This window comes from Lepisma saccharinum, chromosome 8 (genome assembly GCF_977018435.1).
Source record: "Lepisma saccharinum chromosome 8, izLepSacc3.1, whole genome shotgun sequence".
Classification (NCBI taxonomy): domain Eukaryota; kingdom Metazoa; phylum Arthropoda; class Insecta; order Zygentoma; family Lepismatidae; genus Lepisma; species Lepisma saccharinum.
This window is the reverse complement of record NC_139236.1, coordinates 28,310,773-28,331,100: the sequence shown is the minus strand read 5'-3', so window position 1 is coordinate 28,331,100 and position 20,328 is coordinate 28,310,773. Positions and strand designations below refer to the sequence as shown.

The window sequence follows — 20,328 nt, the reverse complement described above, 5'->3', positions numbered from 1 at the left end:
TGTAAACAATTGTTAATTTTGTTTCCGTTTTCAATTTCAAAGTAAAGAAATACAACACTCTCAGTTGCAAGCGCAAAGAAAATAAACTTTTCTTGCAACAAAGAAATTGTTGGACTTTTGCGTCTCTTCTGTTGTCACCGCCGCGCCGCGTGAGGTTTTGATTTCAAACCATTTGTGACATCTACCGCGGCTCTTGGTGAGCATCAAGTTTCTGACAATAGGTAAGAATATGCAATTCGCCGTGGCTTACTTTGATTTCAGTTTCATGACAGAATTCAGAAATAAACAGTATTTTTTTAATGCCGTGCTCTTGTTGTTACATGGCAGTGGAGAAGTGAAATTCTGTCGATCAGCGATCTGAACCATGCCAAAATGCAAATGTGTTTTCAGTGACGTCTTACAAGAACGGTTTCCTGACTTTAGGCCTGGAAGAAAAAACTCCGAGGCAGAATGTCAATTTATGTTATTCTTTTAAAGTAAGAGACCAAGCTTCACAACCGTATAATATTAGGAGCACAGTGAATAAATATTAGAATATTAAGACATTTGCCTACAATGAGGCCTATTATTAGTTATACGGAAAAGGTGTAATATTATTTTACAGGGGTGTGTGACATATAAGCCCACCAAAACACCAGTAAGCACAAAACGTGTGTCTTAGTCTAAAGTTAACAACACTTTGCAATCTAAAAATGCCTTCTTTTCTAAAGTTTGTCAACTGGTAACCCTAAAGTCGTTGCCGTATATTCTTTTAAAATTATTTGAAATGCAGTCTAAATAATGCACAGGATAAGCAATACAAAAGTATTCTGGCCACTGAAAGAAAAGCAGCAAACTGTTGCTGCGGACACACACTCTGCGTGATTGACGCATATCAACTCTCACGCACTTCGAAAAGCCGCAGTGGAAGGCTTTCTGCTACCCCTAAAATCTGCAAATGGACCGATCCTTTCTTTCACCACCGCTCCCCGTCACCCCTCGTTTGGGGATCTTCTCGTGAGCGGTGAGCTCGCTCGTCCAGTTGTGGGGCATCTAAAGTGTAGGATGCTGCATTATATTTTTTGCTAAGTTCAAAATTCCCACGCATATTTTCAATTTTTAAATAAGTTGACCCACTGCATTTATTTTCTTACATAAGATCGGAACGGTGAAGTTATCCAAATTTTGTGTGAGGGAGTTGTAATGTTTTCATGCATTTTTTTGTTAATATCTGTGACATTATTTGATTTCTGGACATGGATGTTGCTACAGGTGTCGAACCCGCGAAAGTGATGTCGTTTATTTGAAGGTAGAGAAACCTCATGTTTAAAATGGTAGATAAAATATGCAATTTATGTTATCCGTATTGCCGGACTCAGTGGAGGAGTAGTTAGCACAACATGCTACAATGCCAGGGGTCCCGGGTTCGAATCCCGGCCTGAGCATGGGTGTTATTTCTGAGTGTGTAGCATGGGTGTTATTTCTGAGTGTGTCTTCATTAGTTTCATATCATCACTCATTATCATCTTCATGATTAGCCAAAAGTGGCGAAAAGCGAAGTAAAATTAACCAAGTCAAATCAATATTCCAGCAGAATAACAGAAGTAAAAAATAAGTTAGTTTCAAAACTAGAGTGTAAAATACACTCCTCACAAAAAGTTTGGAATATTGTTGCATTAGGTGATAGGCACAGCCTTGGGATGCAACAAAAAATTGTATCTGTCTGTCTTTTGTTTTCGCCGACTATGCCACCGTGCCTATAATCTATTTCCTAATATAATAATATTCCAAACTTCTTGTGAGGAGTGTAGATAAACCTGATCAGAACTTAATGTTTTCATATTCTACCAGTTAATTAGAAAAATGAATGTTTCCATGATAAACCATTCCATCATCTATGCCCTCTTCTTTTTCACATATGGGGACTGTTTTGGGGTCGTTGTTTTTACTGTCCGTCTACCATTTTTGTAGCTCAAACCAATTTTTTTTACTGTTATTGCGATCTCCAGCAGGTACATATTTTTTCGGGTTTGTACGTCCTTTCTCACGTCTCTCCACTCATTCCGCCTCTCCCTACCTGGGAGTTTCCTGCACCTTCTATCGATTTTTCCCTGACTGCCCTTCCAAAGTCAGAAACACCAATGGTTGTATACCAGCAACGGTTTTTAGAACTTCGTGCGAAGCACCCCAATTTTAATGTGTTTTACACGGATGGGTCCAAGACAGTCGAATCAGTTGGTTGCGCCTTCGTCCTAGACTCTCAAAGTTCCAGTTTCTCGCTACATCCTGCCTGTTCCATCTTTACGGCAGAGTTGTACGCCATTCTAAAGGCACTGGACTTTGCAGACGTGAATGGGCTGAAGAAAGTCCTTGTGTGCTGCGATTCGACCAGCGTGTTGCAGTCTCTGGATTCGCCGTATTCCCGGCATCCGGTAGCGCAACGCATATTCAGACGGCTTGTGTCCTTATCTGCCAGAACAGATGTACACTTCTGTTTAGTCCCTAGCCACGTGGGCATCCAGGGGAACGAAGCAGCTGATGCTGCCGCCAAGTCTGCTGATGCAGATGGCGACGTTCTCGTCCACCTTTTGCCAGCTAGCGACCTGCAGAATGTGTTCCGTTGTCGCCTTCTTGACACTTGGCAGACCGAGTGGGATGTGGAAACGGGGAACAAGCTTCACTCTGTTAAGCCCACCATAGGTGCTTGGCGTTCCTCGTCTCGTCTCGTCCCGCTCGGCGAGAAGACGTTATTCTTACCCGCATGCGTATAGGACACAGCCGTCTCACGCATGGTCACCTACTGCAAGGGCTGGACCCTCCGTTGTGTCGTGCTTGTAATGTTATTTTAAGCATCCGACACATTCTCGTTGAATGTGTCGATCTTGCTTACCTCCGGCAGACTTTTAACCTTTCTGGCTGTTTGTCATCCCTCTTGGGTGATGACAGCAGTATTTTATCACGTGTTTTTAGTTTTTTGCGAAGAGCTGGACTCTTCCACCGTCTGTAAGGAGGTTTTTAGTTTGTTCTGACTTTTTAGTGTGTCGTGTTTGTCTCGTGCAGGTCTCTTTACAACCTTGCACTTTTAGTTTTTCCCAAGGGGCTATCTACACCCCCTTTTTTAATCTCAGTCAGAATTTTAGATAAGGGGACATTTTCCCGTATACACAGAAGGGTGCGAAATGGCCTTAAGTGCCGACGCACCCATAACTTTTAACTCAATCAATCAATCATGTCCAGAAGAATTGAATTGTTAAGTTCCGTCTGGAGCAACCTGCTGCAGTACACGATGTGGCACTTTCTTGTGTGTGTAGCCTTTAACGTGTCACTCAATCTTAACATACCTTCTTCCTCCCACGATTGCCAGAAATGATATACATGCAGAACTAACTAGTTCGGAACAAGAAAAGTATATTTTTATATTTGGAAGCTATGTTTCGTAAATAAGTAGCAGCAAAGGCGTGCCCAGGAATTCTCTATGTGGGGTGATTTAAAGAAACGAAAATGTTGTGGTGTTGCCAGGAACATGCCTCTCGTAAAATAATAATAATAATAATAATAAATAAACACTGGTGTGGTTCTTATTCTCATGCATCAACTTTGGGTGGGGGATGAATTGAAAGTCCTGCAGAAGGCTGCTACGATTGATAACTGCTGCTGTGCTGTTCCAAACAATGATTCATGTTACTTGAAAATGAAGGGTTTGGGTGTAAAACATGGTAACTAACATTTTGGTAATTTTAGAGTTACAAAGTAAAATGTACCATCCTTCAATTTTTGAGTAAAATCGCCATGACATACAATTTGCATTGGACTCGGTGAAGCCTTCTGAAATTGGTAAACACAACACGAAAACAATTTATCTACAGTATAGCTTCTAATAACCTTTTACCTTAACGAACTCAGAAATTACCAAAATGTCGCTTACCATGTTTGACACACGAGCCCTTGAAATGATACAAGGATGAGAAATTTTCCTATAAAACTGGGGAAGAAAGTAATTTGTTGTTTAACATGATGGCCCAAGAGGAGGAGGGGGATTCTGACTCCCATAACCTAACCTCTACCCTTCGGTGCGCCCATGTGTAGCAGTGAGAGCAGTGTTCCTAAAAAAACAAGGTCATATGATTTTCGGAGCGGCCATGGTCGCCCGGAATGGAGATGAAGGGCTAGCCCCCCTCTGGCTGGACATAGAATGTAGTAAGGAAAAGTTGATTTTCTCAACATATCGGAGGGAGGATATAACCAGTGGCATATACTGAGTCCAAGATCTGGGCCATCTCACTATGTCACGTGGTCCTAGGCTATGAATAGAAATAAATTTACCAACTCGTAAGAAATCAGGTTGCCAACTCATAAGAAATCAGGTTGCCAACTCATAAGAAATCAGGTTGCCAACTCATAGGAAATCAGGTTGCCAACTCATAGGAAATCAGGTTGCCAACTCCAGAATCAACATTATCATCTCACTTATATGAATAATAATATTTACAATTTTTGATCGATTTTTTTTTTCCTGAATTTTATTCTCTAGACTTCAGGCTTCGCAGATAGCCTAGCTAGCCTAGAATATACGCTCATGGATATAACCCCATCAGTCCCTCTCTGCGTACGCCAGTGAGCGTGACAAATCCACGCCTTTCAGAACTAGAAAGTATCGGTGGATTTTCCTTTCGATGAAGTAGTTTTGCAGCTTGAAAATTCAGTTTCATTCTCATTGCCCGTAATTCTTGATATTCTTTGTTTTCTTTATTATTAAAAATTCAACTTAATTTCTTCCTCGGAGGCTCCGTAGTGAATTTCTTCGTTCGTTAATTTATATTGTTTTCTTCCGGTGATTAAGTGTGAGTGAGCTTGACGCGAGAGCGAGTATCTAATTGCAATTGAAGTAGGGGTCGTGTGTAAACAAAGCAGCCACGTGGAAAATCACACTTGAAGAGAATCCCGAGTATTATAATGTTGCGTTCACCATTCTTGGTATTCAAACTGTACAGTAACGCAGTAACGAACACTTCTGGATTGTAGCAATTTCATTGAAAGTATATGGAGTTGTTACAATCCAGAAGTGTCCGTGACTGTACAATCCAGACAAATAACTAGGCGACAGTGTTACACTGTTAAAAACTACCATGAAATTTGCAACATTCCACCACCAGAATTTAACAGTCTGCATGTCATTTTACAAAAACGCTGGGACAACATTTTCTTTTATTTAAGTTTATCATGCAAAAAGATCAGCGCCGGAGTGCTGAGGGGACGCGGAATGAAATTTAGGGGGTGAAATGTTGAAAATGAAGAAAACAATGAACACGCATGGATATTTTAGCCACTAAATCATATTCAAATCAAACGTTAGCAGGCATCTATGATAATATAACAATGAAACTGAAGAATAGTAACGAATTGCTTCATTCTTGCTTGATTTTAGCACAGGGACATGTTTGAAAATTTGAAAGCAACAGCTTGTTGAAGGAGGCCAATGACAGGGACGTCTGGAGCATTTGTTACAGGGAGAGGCAACAAAATATTTTTTCACAGAAAACTAGGCAAATTTTCCCGCCAATAGTGTGGATCTAAATAGAAACTCTCCTTCAGTTTGAAGTTATCGAATTCCTGCAATGCTGTTAAAATACACTCCAAGAGAGTAGTCATTCAGACACACGTTACAGTCTTATTGAACTATGTAGTGAAATACAATAAAATCGTTCTTATCTTTAAACCTTTAAGTAGGTAGGTGGCCAAATTGTACATAACGGCCTCCCCGATGGCGCAGTGGTAGCGTCGTCGCCTTGTAATCAAGGGGTCCCGGATTCGATTCCCGGTGGAGGCATATAGTGGTTCGGATCCCACTTTAAACTGTAGGTCCAGTCCCGATTAGCCTTACTGTGCATAAGGTGGACTTAAAACAACAAATCAACAACAAATTGTACATAAGTGGGTAGTGGGTTGCTCACGGCACCCCAAAGAAAAAATACACTTACAGTTATAATTCTAACAATTATAATTGTAATATATGTAATTTTACATTATTTGTACAGTTGTAAGATTGCGAATAATGAAAATAACTAAATTTCAAACTGTTTAAGCACATTTTTAGAATTTTCATTTTTCCTTCTATTTCATAGGGACAATTCCTTATTTTATTATATTTTTTTACTTTTCCTTCCAAACAGAATACACAATAGTTACTGAAAAGTAGCATATGTATTAAACAAATGTACGAGGATTTATATTTAATCATTACTAATTAAATGGTAAAACATGAACATGAATTTGAGGCTACAAAAAATATAGAAAACAGATACAGGTCTGTAATTTTTGAATATCACTACAGTTCGAGTTCCTCAATGTCACTTTCTTCTGCACAACTAACCAAGTCCGATAACTCTAATAGTTTTTTGACATGCTCCTGTTCTTTCTTGTATTCCATTTCGAAGAAAAGAAGAGCCACAAGTATTGCAACACTCAAGCAAAATAAAGTTTAAAACAATACGCAAGTAGGTAGGGGGGTGCTGATAACACCCCAGAACGCGGAGCTCTTTGTTATTGTGGACCAGCGCACAGCAATCAGGCAACTAAAAGACCTACCCCTCAACGAGGAAACTACATGAAGGTAACGGAAAGATGAACAGTGTTGCCAACTTATAAGAATATTTTTTTTAACAATTTTTAGACCTGGGGTGTTGTGGCCAACCCACATACCCACTTAAAGGTTAAGGAGAGACTTTTTGAACCTTTGCAATAGAACCAATAGAGGTACAAAATTCAGTTATCAAATGTTAAATACGTTATACAGGTGACAACAACTGCTGAGTGTTCAGTTTGTGTGCATTGTGTAAAAGAAAGAAATTGCTACTATTCAACCTGAAGTTCTGATATTTGAATAAGAAACTAACGCAATAAATACGAAATCATGTAGCCACTTTCATGTAATTACTGTAATCCCTCGTTAACACAAACTCGCTTAAGACGAACAGTCGGTTAACATGAACAAAATGTTGGTCCCGGCAGGGATGTATTATATCTTATAGAGAGTTTTACCGGTTAAGGCGAATTTCGGTTACAACGAACGATTTTAGGTATCTTTACAAAATTGTCAATGGCAAAATCCGTTGCAACACGCTCCTCCAGGAATTCCACTTTCGAGTGCCTATGCGCTCAACACGCAACCCAAATCTATTTTACACAAAAAAGCCAAGACTGGAAATTCAAAAAAGATCGCTCTTCCAGAGACTTCCCACTCAATATAACGACCTCCCATCAAGTGCTGATGTATTTTCCACAGAATATGCCTTTCGGTCAACCATCAGAAGATATGTTGCTAATAATATTTAATTGTGCTATCTTGACTTATTTATATTAATATTTGTCTTATTTTGCTATTTTTATTTTTGTTCTTTTTGTTATTTTCATTGTTACTGATTTCAGTGTAAAATGGCTACGTGCTGTATCTGAAATTTTCTCAATAAATAAATAAATAAATAAATTACGAGCTGTTTCTTAGTCCGTCGCGTCATTAAATCTCATTTAGCACGAACTTTCAAAGTTTTTCATATTTTTTTTCTGTCGTTCCTTTGCCAGGTGTGTAAGAAATGGCTCAACAATCTCTATCATTTTGTCAACAATCAACTTATACAGTATTGTAACCAACAGATTCAGATCAACAATGTGTTCAAATGTGTTTTTCTTTCTTTAGAACATAGCCAGTACGAGTAACATCAAGTTGCAAGCAGTAAGACTGGAGTCATGGCCAAGAGGAAGCAAACAAAACTAAAAATCCCCGGTTAGCACGAATTCTTTTAACACGAACTCTCGATTTTTTCGGTCCCTTGAGGTTCGTGTTAACGAGGGTTTACTGTATATAGTCATTTTTTGGGACTACTTCAGTAAGATAGCTTTCGTTCATTTGATTGAAATTTACAATGATACGAGTATTTATAATCCTATGCGTTCGGTTTACTCACTTCTGTACCTAACATTCGGCGCTCGATAGGACGACGGCATAATAATATGACAGAGCGTTAGTGTTTTCGGTTTATCATATGTTTTGAAAAGAGCACCCCCTGGCGCTGCCCCTGAGAAAGATAGTAATTACAAATTGCAGTTGCATGAGCTAAAAATATATTTTTAAATACAGTGCCATGGGCGTAACTTTGGGACCTAACTTTGAGAGGGGAGAATTAAACTTGAGCCTAATTTTGAGGGGGAAGAATCAGACTTGGGCCTAATTTTGAGGGAGCAAAATCAAACTGTGCCTTATTTTGAGGGGGCAGAATGAAACCTGGGGCTTAACTTTGGGGGAAGAGACTCGAAAAGTTTTCCATTGCATAAAAACAGCGTTCAGGATTATTTGCTAAATAACTGTGACGTTTGCGAAATTACAAATATTATTCTGTATTACTTTGCTCCTCAGGTACCCTAGCATGTAAATTTTAATAAACCGGAAATATATTTTGGGGGGGCAAGTGCCCCCCTGCCCCCACCAAGTTACGCCTATGTACAGTGCCATTAATATTACGTTAATTAGGTTACCTGTGTAAGTGGCGCTAATACTTCAAAAACTGTCATGACCTTATTTTCGGGACACTAGTTAGATGACAGCGGAAATTGACATTCCTAGACGATACAACATTTCTCTCTTCCTGCGCAGCCATCGTATGTGGCAAGCTGTATAGCATGCAAGAATGCATGATTAATCGACCCTCTTGAGTGTGGCTTTTTTTTCGGGACAGAGAAATTTTTTACTGTATTGGGAAAAAAACCTCCGAGTTTATGCAAGGAAAGTGAAAATTGATTTAACCTAAAAATTACACCAAGGACATTCTTCTTGATTCGGAACAACCGTGTCGAGTATTTTCACAGTTGTTTGTGGAGTGAGTAATCTTTGGTCATGCTTGCTGGCTGGCGACAGCATTTTCCCCTCATCCTCGCTTCTGATACATTGCATTTCATCTCCACACGGACCCAAAGGGTAACGACTGCGGAAGACTTGCCACTCGAATGCAACGAGAAGGGCTTTCATTTGCGAAGGTGCATAGGCCGTGGACGATGGCCGTTCGTGCACTTTTGTGAAAGTTCTAGAAGGGGAATTTCCAACAGTGATTCAGAGAGTGAAAGAAAAAGGGCGGCGCTAACCTTTCTTCACTTGTTTCCTTCCTTTCCACGAATTTGCTATAGATTTCGGACTGGAATCGTCAAACTTACCCATCTCCACTTTACAGTATTCTGTTCAAGTTCATTTTGCTATGCTTATTCGGTCGTAAGCGAGTAAAACTCTCTCCACTCAATTCCTCCACACAAGACTTAGCTATGACTTTTCGGACACATCTCTCTGCCTTCGATCTAATTCAAAATTCTGAAAAAGGAAACCCATTTGAAAGTGTTAGTAGAGCTTTTAGATTAGTGGGTGTGTCTTTCATGTGATTCCCTATGTCTGGCGTTCCATAATTATGAGGGAGATCACATTAAAATATTTTGTTTTTGTTTCTTATCTAGCAGATTTTTGAATGTAGGGTTGCACAAGTTTGCTGCATTGTAGCACAAAGCTATTGTTAATCTACATACAATGACTGAAAAAGAATATTCCACTCACCACAGGCCTCCCATTGAAACATGTACAACAAGCAGAAAAGGAACGAACGTGAACGTACATGTGCACAGACGTTTAGTGCATACTATTGAGGTACAAACTACACAGAAAAGAAACACATTTAGCAGATGACAGAAACAATACAGAAAAATAAAAGACAAGATGCGTAATTGGAGCTCAAAAATGTATTCAACTGTAATTGAACTGTAACTGTAATGTCCTCCCCACATATTAAGACATTCTGCACTCCCGTCCTCTCTCACGCGCTTGAATTGTGCCCATCTCCCTAGCCTGAACCATGCCAAACCCGTCATGTCACTCGCTCCACACACGTCTACGTACTTTCGCCTTCCCAATTGCCTATTTCCATCCACGATTTGTTCCGTACTTAAAGATACTTTCCCCACACATTCTGCCAAAAGGTTTTGTTTGCTGATGTCCTCCAATCTGTCCCGTATGATCCCCATTTCCTGCATGCCCGCCCTCCCCTCCTTCAAGGTTGGAATAGCAAAAACGCTAACCATTGGGTTACGCGGAGGCCCAGTATTAATACAGCGGTAATATTCCATGTAATTGTTCAGATTGTGGAGCGCTATTGGTATTGCGTGTCTTTCCAACCCATGGGACAAGAGTGTCGAGATGCAAGAATTAAGTGTTGGTTGACTTTTCTCAGAAATGGATTTTCAAAAACATCTTTCGACTCTAAAAAACACCATTATTGTAGTTTTATGCGTAAAGATGTTTCCTGCAGCATTCTGAAGAATTTTCTGTTCGCTGTAGTAGAATATATAAGTTTGCTCTTACCCATGCATGAACCAGTTAACAAGACATGTAAATTCACATGCTGAATGCTCCAGTTTGCTGGTTTTCTCAATTAGGTATGTGCAAATCATTGACGTTCCTCTGCCGTGTAACAGAACTTACACTGTTTTGTTTCGAAGAATTTTCTGGCTTAGAATTTAAATACGTATACTTGGGTAAGTGTGTGCATTGCTAGAGAGTATAGCTGTTATTATTTTGGAACAACTGTGTATAAATCTTGAGCTTCGGTGCTATTTCTGAGAACCTTTCAAGAAGTGGCGTAGTCAGACTTGGGGTGCCTGGGACCCTTCCAATTTTTTTTTTCTAAATTACACTACTCTAAATTTATTGTATTTATTTATTTACAAAAACAAAAGTAGCCTTTCTTTGTAGGTTTTGGGGCACTGAATTCCAATATGACATTAATTATTGTTGGTTGGATAATTTTCCAAGTTATGCAAGGAAATTTAAGGGAAACCACAGAAAAATATTGTATATATGACTTATATGTGAGAACCTTTCGTTTACAATCGCAACAGCGCCGAAAAACATTAATCGTCGCTCGAAATTGCTTGTAAAGTGGATACGTAAATGATAAATACATTTTGCTGAATACGAAGTTGTAAAATAATGCAAATGTTGTATTTATGTGATTTTTTGTTAGTGTCTGTCGTAAATTTCACTACATTTGGCACATCTTCTGCAAAGAACACCGCAAAAATTGTAAGCTTTCTAGGTTTTTGATAACAATCTGGCAAAAAATGGTAGTTAATGAATACAGCAGTTACAATTAATATATATACTAGCACATTACAAGTTGTTATTTCTGTCTTACTTTCGCCTAAAAACTTTCGAACGTGTTGTTATCGGATCTAAAGTCGGGCCTCCACCAGAAACAAAATATTCTGGCTACGTCACTGCTACTGCTGGAAGGGATTTGTAATCATATTTTAGAATATATAGGTTCTTCTAAACCAAAGCTAATTTTGAAAAAGTCAATACCGAGACTGATGAAACATCCTGTGTATTTGCTTGATATGATCTATGTATTTTGTACTCCTAAGTTAGCCTGTTACATTTTGACAATGTGGGCCATGGCCCACTCTGCCCCCCACTCCTGGCACCGCCCCTGAAACTCCGCTCTCTATCCACAAGCTTGGAATAGACTCATCTTTGGAAGACACCTATTTTCAAGAACCGAAACTCACCCCAAAAGGTGGGTGGGTGTACCGGTACGGGTTAAACGGAGTTCCCTCTTATTATGTGTGACCTTAACTTACTTAGCCCAACAGTATCAAGCACACATAAGTCAGGGGGCCAGAATTCTTAAATAACTGCCGTGGAATTGACGTAATGTTTTCGTCATGACCTCATTCTTCATTGTGGATGATTAACAATTTGAGGCACCTTCGGAATTAAATAAGTCCTTTTTGCCTGTGGTTGACGTGTGCGTCTGCGGAGACGGCCATGTGTGGTGGAGAACAATGGCTGGAGCATGGCCAGGCATTAATTCTCTAAGGGTTGGGGCATCGCCGTCCCAGATTCGCCCAGGAAAATTGTCGTCGGGAATGTCAAAAAGGGCGGCAGGATTTCTGCTCTTCGAAGGCTGTGGACCTTTGATGCCTCAATTGACATTTGTCGCCCTGAGTTCATGGACGTCTTGTGGATTTAATATCTAATCTAATTTCTAGAATAATTGCTACTAACTTCTTGTGGGCTCGTCGAGTAGGGATGCTAAGGACACCAGAATTATAATTTAAGGATTGAGACTTCCTGCCTGAGAATATCATCTCTTTCCAGACTTTACTAGATGACCCCTAGCTTACCCGTGCCGAATGAGAAACTTATTTATCTGAGGGGCTTCACAGGTCCACTTTCCTTATCACGAAAATTCAAGAAACAACTTTGTTATTGTTATCACTGCTTCCTTTGTTGTATATATAAGTGCAGTTATTTATTACTCCCTCTGTCCCATAATTATAGTCCGGTATGCCAAAATGGTAGTACAGGAATGACAGACGAAGAGGCAGATGGAAAGCACAATTTGTACTGATCCTTGAGTAATAAAGTTGTATGACTCATTCCCGTGTTTCATGTTCTTCTTCTGTATACACCAATGTCACAGTTTGAATATCGGGCAATTATTATGAGACAACAAACAAAGGTGTACCGCACAATAATTATGGGACAGAGGGAGTAATTATAATACTTACAAAATTACCATCTTTAATAAATATTTATAACCAATTATTGCATGAGCTTCACACATATCATATAATTCACTAAAACTCATAAAAATATTTTTCATTAATATAGATGCAGTTATATATTAATTATAATAATAACAAAAATTATCATCATTACCACTGTCACTGGCACGAGTGTGTCGCATAACACGCATCCAAAGGAAGTGCCTTATACGCTCACCACTTGAATTTTGCATCCTATGTACGTTACATATATGTTTTTTATGGACAAAGGTAATACAGAAATATTGGGAATATCCTAGGGCCCAATGTAGATCATTTTCCATTTTTTTATGAAGAATTTCACACCACTTGAAATATCTAAAAACTAGAGGTGGTTGGCCTGACAGACCTCCCCCCTCGAGTACACTAGGCAGTCCCGTAGCCAGAATTTTATTTCGCGGGGGTCTCATCCCTTATCAGCACGGGCATCGCCAGAAATATTTGTAGATGTGCCATAGATAAAACTTATTTACTACAAATAATAATGACAATAATAATTATTGTTATTTTACAATAATGACTATTATATGTTATTAATATATACCAATGCCAATCTAAATTTATTAGAGAGACTTGGCTACTCGATCTACCGTATCAATGAATATCTAACACAATTGTTGTCTTATTATTTTTCTTATATTTTTTACGGTTAGTGTACTGAAAATTATAGTTATTGTATGTTATTATTAACTTTTACACAATCGTTCAAAAAAAGGCTTTAACAGTTAGTGGTAAATTTTACTCCTAAAGTTCATACTCTGTGACCTCTTTACAAAAAAAAAAAAAAAAAAAAAAAAAAAAAAAACTATATGTTTTGGAAGCTATGGATCCATTTTTCTTTGGTTTATATGGTAGAATATGAAAATATAACCTGGGTCCTCGATTATACACGAAACTTTTTTCGATGTAATGCAGTTCTTTTCTGTGGTTATAACTTTATTTCTGTTATTAACAATAAAAATAAATTTAAAATAGTTATTTGCAGGATTTCTGGGGGGCTTCAGCCTCATTAGCCCTTCCTCTGGCTACGTGCCTGACGCTGGGGTTAAAATGTAGGCAAAGTTTGTGAAAACAGGCTAATCGGGACCGGGCCTACAGTTTAACGCAGCCCCGTAACGTAACACTTAGCCACATGTCTCCATTGGGAATCGACATGTTTTTACACAACCGGGGAGGTCCAGAAAGTTATATTTCATTTTGGTTATTTCGCGTCCCTTTTCTTCCACTTTTGGCTAATCGCAACGATAAAGGGATATGATGAAGTTGATGAGTGATAATTATTATAATATGAAATTGATGAGGAACACTCACAAAGAACACGCATGCACAGAACGGGATTCGAACCTGGGACTCCTGGTGTCGAAGCGTGGTGTGATAGCCACTCCCCCAATGAGGTCATCGAGGCCAGAAAGTAAATTATGTAAAAAAAATTGCCTTAATCGAAAATACTTAAATACGACAAACCAAAGGTAGATTCTTTAATGAATTTACAAGTAGCTTTTTGAGTTGTGTGTTTTGAGTTCACTTTATGCACATTTAGACTATCGGGACTGGACCTACAGTTTGAAGAGGGATCAGAACCAATATGTCCCGGACCTGGATATCGAACCCGTAATCCCTCGATTACAAGGTGTAACTATGACTAGGGAGACAAATTTGGTAAATAAAAACTGAGGAGAGCGGTAAATAAAATGTTACATCAGCGGTATATACCAGCGGTGAAAATAAATTGCACACACTCTTTCATTATGAGAGGAAACAACATACAAAAGAGCTATAAATTGATAAACTACTTCATTTTTATATACTGTACACATACACAAGTACTTAGCTGTCCAACCAAAAAGAAAACATCAACACAAAATCACTTCATTTCTAAATTGCATATCTCAAGTGATTTATTCATTGTATGTATTTAAAGGATATCCTTGCTGTCCAACAAATAAAAATAATCACTACTGCACATACACGAACACATGTTGAAAATCACATGATGATAAGCAAAATTCATTCATGACTGAACACAAATGACATTGTTTCCCTTGATGAGCGGGAACAGACTAATCTTATCGCTGCTACAGCTAGCAAGTTCAATGAAACTGGAAGTTGAGTAGACATTCGGGGGAAGAAAGGAATGCAGCTTGACAGGGAGCGAAGTTTTCGAAATGAGATTATGTGCATGGGAAATTACAATTTGCAGCGTCTTCCTGATGTGATCGAAGATAAAACGTATTTCAGCTGCAAGTGGTAGGAAACATTAGGCAAACGTTTCGTTACAAATCGACAGTTTGCGCGCACAACCTCGATTGCTGCGTTTGGCGTGTTTTCTACTTAATTATTACTACACGGTTATTTCGCGAAAAAGCACACATTTCGCATTACTTCGCGAATAAAACTCGTGTATATTTTATCATTGGGGTGTAGTTACGTGCAGAATGTTCAAAATTGCATCTTTTTTTTTTTTTTCACATTTCGCGCATCGCGAAAATTCAATGTCCCTAAATATGACAAATATCTTGTATGCACTGTTTAATGTTCAAAAATTTATGTTTTTATTGTGTTTAAGAACTACTCTTTTTTTTTTTTTACATGGTTTATATTAGATCGAGATTTTGCCTTTGAGACAAATTATGCATGGTCTGAATTCTTCGGTCAAATCATTTAGTGATATGAAGGTCATTAAAGAGTTTCAGAAGTGTGATGTAGTCCACATGCTATCTAATGAGACTCTCGCATATCCTTTCCAGTCACTCAAAACCAAAACAATGTCTATTAAGTTCTATCCAAACACCAGTCTTCAATTACCTTATCTGTCTATGTCAGGCGGAACAAAGAAATGAAATCATCCGGATCAAGCAAAGTAGAATTCAAGATAAGAATGACTAATAACACAGCCATTCATCACCAATGAAAGTTGTCCAGTGCAGTTGCAGTTTAGAAAGTTAACTCCTTTATAGATAAGGAACTGCATCTAGTTCGTTTCCCTTCTTTTGTTGTGAGGAGGGAGAACAGGTACTTCCATTTCTTTCTCTCCTTCATGCGACCCACATATTTACAGGATATCTGTCGTTGCAGCAAGAATTGCAGATGCAAGCTAAGATGTCTTATTTTTCAAAGTCTATGGGCCGATTTCTCTATTGTCAGCGGCTCGTCTTTGATGTGATTTGGATAAAGAAAGGGAGGAGCGAAGATTTCTAGCTAGCGCAAGAAGGAAACCTAACGTTCTGAAATCCATCTTGGCAAAAGTTTCGTCTTGATGTACAGGGTCAACGAAGTTCGTAATAAGTTGTGTTTTATACAGAGTATATTGATACACCTGTAGATTGAATTGTATCTTCTGCAAATATGCTGTATAAAGAGAAGTACTAATTGAGGCGAGTGTACCTTTCCACAGTCTTCATGGCGCTGTGGGAAGTTAATAGACGTTGGTGCTTAGTAGTTGGGCGAGGGATGTGACGACCCCTTCGCCCAGTTGCTTGTTCACTGCAGTTACTCAACCAACAGAGTGAAATGGTCAACATTTTGCTCTGTTGGGTTTTATAGAGCTGTCCTGTCATGGCTCTACGAGCGTTCCGGAATTGGCAGAGGTTAGGTAGGGTTAGTGGACTACCATGTGGTCCTCACAGGTAGATTCGAGGGATCAGGTGACCAACGACAGGTGCGGTCCTCCATTCATATTGAGGGTTTCGCGTAGAGCTGACAACTCTGCACTGTAATAAAGTTATGTCAAGAAACAGCAACATGAGGCCATGGATGTTCCCAAGGTAAAATATTCCAGAGGTAGAATAGTATCCCATTCGGATCTCCGGGCGGGGTCTACTTTGAGAGATCCCTGGACTAAGGATAGGATCTACTTTAGGAACAAGGATATTAAATTAGGCACCTGGAATGTTCTGAGCCTTTTTCGGCCTGGAGCATTTCAGTCTACAGTTAATGATATAGTTAAGTATTTCCTTAAGGAAATCGGTAAAGATGGAAAAGATTGGATTGATCTTCCCCAGGATAGGGACAGGTGGAAGGCTTGTGTTGCTGCAGCCATAAACCTTCGGGTTTAAGAAGGCTAGAGAGCGAGTTAAGTTAGGGTTCTCAGTAGTTTCACATTCATGTAGCGGACGAACTGGAACCGAGTACCCGGTGATTTTGCATTCATGTAGTACACGATCTGGATCTCGGCGCTAGTGATTTCTCTGTAACAGTAGCTAAATTCCTTTAAAAATGGAAGCATTGATTTGATAGGCATTACCTATGAAATGCAGGCAGCCAAATACTTACCAGTATCGATAATTGATAATTCGATCCAATATTGAAGTACCAACGTGTTAACCGACACGGTAAAATGAATGGATGATGGTCATAAACTGCTTCAGAAATGCAGTGTTCATTTCTTATATGTTTATCCGAACGCCTCGTTTCGCGGAATTATATTTCCTAACCTATTTTTATCGTTCTTTCTAACTTACTTGAATTTCGCGCCATTTGGTTAACCAAGATGCCTCGAAGTGCAAACTCGGGGCCTCCCGATTACGAATCTGTCCTTTAACCACTCACTTAGGGCCTCCTAGATGGCGTAGAGGTAACGTTGTCGCCTTGTAATCAAGGTGTCACGAGTTCGATACTCGGTAGAGGCACATACTGGTTCGGATCGCAGTAGACCCAGTCCCGATTAGCCTATATGTGCTCAAAGTGAACTTAAACAGCGATTCATATTAACCATTCGCTTCTTTCGATCAGATAAATTTTAAGTAAATAGAACAGCAATACTTCATGATTCTGTGGTGTTGGATTCAGGATATCCTTCATTTTATTCCAATTAAGTATAGTCTTCATCAGGCACAGTGTTGAAAGTGAAGTTTGAAACTGATTTTGTTTTAGGGGCCCATAAATTTGTGACCTTAGTTTTACTAAGCGAAAAAAGGAGTAATCTGCCAACACTGTAGCAATGGGGTGCACTCTTGCAGAAACAAACTTCGCATGACGTCATATGAACTCAAGGATTGTTGAATGTGTATCCGTGCAACGTGTGCTTTACGGCCAACCTTCGGGAGAAAATTATTGTATGATACTGTGTTGATGTTAAGCCCCTGGGAAGGTCTCTCCTTTGTAATCCAGTGTGACACTCGACAGAACATGTTTTCTGAGCATTTTGATCGCCCTTGTCTTGCAGAACAGCTGTTGGATATAATAAGGCACCAATCTCTAATGAGAGATAAATGTCTGAAATTACAAGAAATAAATCATATAACTAATCAAAAACATGTACCAAATGGATATTTTGTAACATTGCTTGTAACTTTAATATATATATATATATATATATATATATATATATATATATATATATATATATATATATATATATAAAACTGTTACATCTCTTCCCAACATAGGCAACACTTGGCGGGGGCAAGGGGGCACTCACCCCCCCCCCCCCAAATTTTAAGGTTACTAAATTTAAGAATTAAGGATACAATTTTATAACCTACTGGGACCTGAGTAACAATATACTGAAGAGTATATTTTATGATTGCGTAAATGTAAGTTACTTAGCAAAATAGTTCTGGATATTGTACGAGATGGAAAACTTGTCGATCATGGCTCCCAAAGTCCCAAGTTTGATTCTGCCCCCGAAAGTTAACTCCCAAGTTTGATCCTGCCCCCGAAAGTTAACTCCCAAGTTTGATCCTGCCCCCGAAAGTTAACTCCCAAGTTTGATCCTGCCTCCGAAAGTTAACTCCCAAGTTTGATCCTGCCCCCGAAAGTTAACTCCCAAGTTTGATCCTGCCCCCGAAAGTTAACTCCCAAGTTTGATCCTGCCCCCGAAAGCTAACTCCCAACTTTGATCCTGCCCCCGAAAGTTAACTCCCAAGTTTGATCCTGCCCCCGAAAGTTAACTCCCAAGTTTGATCCTGCCCCCGAAAGTTAAGTCCGAAGTTTTATTCTGCCCCCGAAAGTTAAGTCGCAAGTTTGATTTTGCCCCCGAAAGTTAGGGTCTAAGTTACGCACATGCTTCCCAAGGTGGCCCATGGGTCCAGAAGGTGGCCCATGGGTCCAGAAGGTGGCCCACGGCTTATAGTTGGCTTAGAAAAGGATGCTTCTGCTCAAGAAAACATACTTATTCATGTTTATTCACGTTTCTACATCTTATTAGAGATAATTATTGGTGTCAAACGTTTGATTGTCGACATGCATTATATACAGTAACGACGAATAGCCGACCTCCGTGGAGGAATGGTCTGCACAGTCCCTACGACGCCAGGGGTTCCACAATAGCTTAAATAAAATGGCTGCTGGCAGCTCGAGACAGTTCGTTTTCTGCATTGTGCACTTGAGTGGGACTGGGTACATTAATGAAGTGCCACTTGTTAGCTGCGTTAAAAATACTAATATGTTTCGCGTAACGTGGACCACTTTGGGAACACGGTCTACCTTTGGCTCACCTACCTTACCAGTAGCACTGGTCAGAAAGCCTTACCCCGCCCCGCACAGTCGGTGCCTGTGTCTGGTATTTTTCTTATAGATTAATTTTCATCACAAGCTGTCATTAAACTTTTAAATCAATTTCAAAAATTTAAGTTTAATGATAATACAGGAATACCCAATTCATTGATTACATTGAATTTAGATGTAAGTAGTGGCCTTTTAGAAGACGCTCATGTGTCAACCTTACTCTCGGTCTGAACTCACAGCCAATATAGAATGCTTTATAGGACTTCGGTTGTGTAGCCCATGAATGTGCGAGATGATCCTTTCATCATTTCATCTTATCATCGTTCATCCTCTTCTTTGTAATTAGCGAAAAGTGGCAAAGTACCAAAAAGGAATAATATGGAAAATAAATAACAAAAGTAAAAAGTATAGTAATGAAAGAACGGTCCAGTCATCAAAAATTTCCCTGCCAAAAAGTATCAACCTCACCGAGCCGAGACTTTAAGTTTTCATGTCATACTGTTGATATTTTACATGTATTCAAGTGTTCACAATAAACTTTGTAGGTAGGTTAGGTAGACATTAAGTTTGAACTTGGGCGATAGAAATTTTGTCAAATTTTCCATGTTATTAGTTCGATAGCTCTTTTTTGGAAATTATTTGTAAGTATAGTAAGTGTTCCTAAATTACGTATAAATGATTCCATAAGATTTAATGACCTAAGTTAGAACCAATGTTGTACGGTACTTAGAACCGCATGTTAATAAATTAGTTTAGTGACTGGTACCACATATACAAATTTGCATACCCAGAAAATTCCTGATTAGTCTATCTGTTAATAAAGTGGAATTAAACAAAATAACTCAAACTTAGCATGCCCAAAAAGCTGTAATGTCTTGGATATTACATTGTAATTCTTTGTTATGTAGTTAAATTATTATGTTTGTTCGTTTTTTTTATTTATGATGTCATAGACAACTAGTGTCAGATGGACAAATAGACTAACCTTGATGTGCCATGACCTGGCAACATTTAACAAACTGATAGATTTATCAACAAGCCTAAAAGACGATAGCAACATGGGAATAGTGGTAAAAAAATGTCGATAATAATGGGAATATGTGGTTTAAAGTTTAGATAAAATCTCTTTAACAGCAATTTATAAATATATACTCTTTGTAAAGGTGAATAGTAAGTTTTGTTTTCCACGCCTGGTGATTACAAGTGTCTTTTGACAACGACATGAGGAGCGAAGGGCTGACTGAAAGGTACGTAAGAAAGCCTACC

General features: G+C 39.0%; 1 protein-coding gene across 5 annotated transcripts in view; it reads left to right on the top strand.

Moving 5' to 3' along the window:
- Positions 1 to 20,328, top strand: part of LOC145990892 (bestrophin-2-like) — a 317,135-nt gene that overhangs the window by 127,258 nt on the left and 169,549 nt on the right. Inside the window, exon 1 of one of the 5 annotated variants that reach the window (XM_083126372.1) lies at positions 20,149 to 20,309. The exons of the other annotated variants lie outside the window; for them this stretch is intronic. Coding sequence (XP_082982498.1) covers positions 20,284 to 20,309 — 26 coding nt within the window. The 5' untranslated portion in view covers positions 20,149 to 20,283. Of the gene's footprint in view, positions 1 to 20,148; positions 20,310 to 20,328 lie in introns of those variants that run through there. 5 annotated transcript variants of the gene reach the window in all.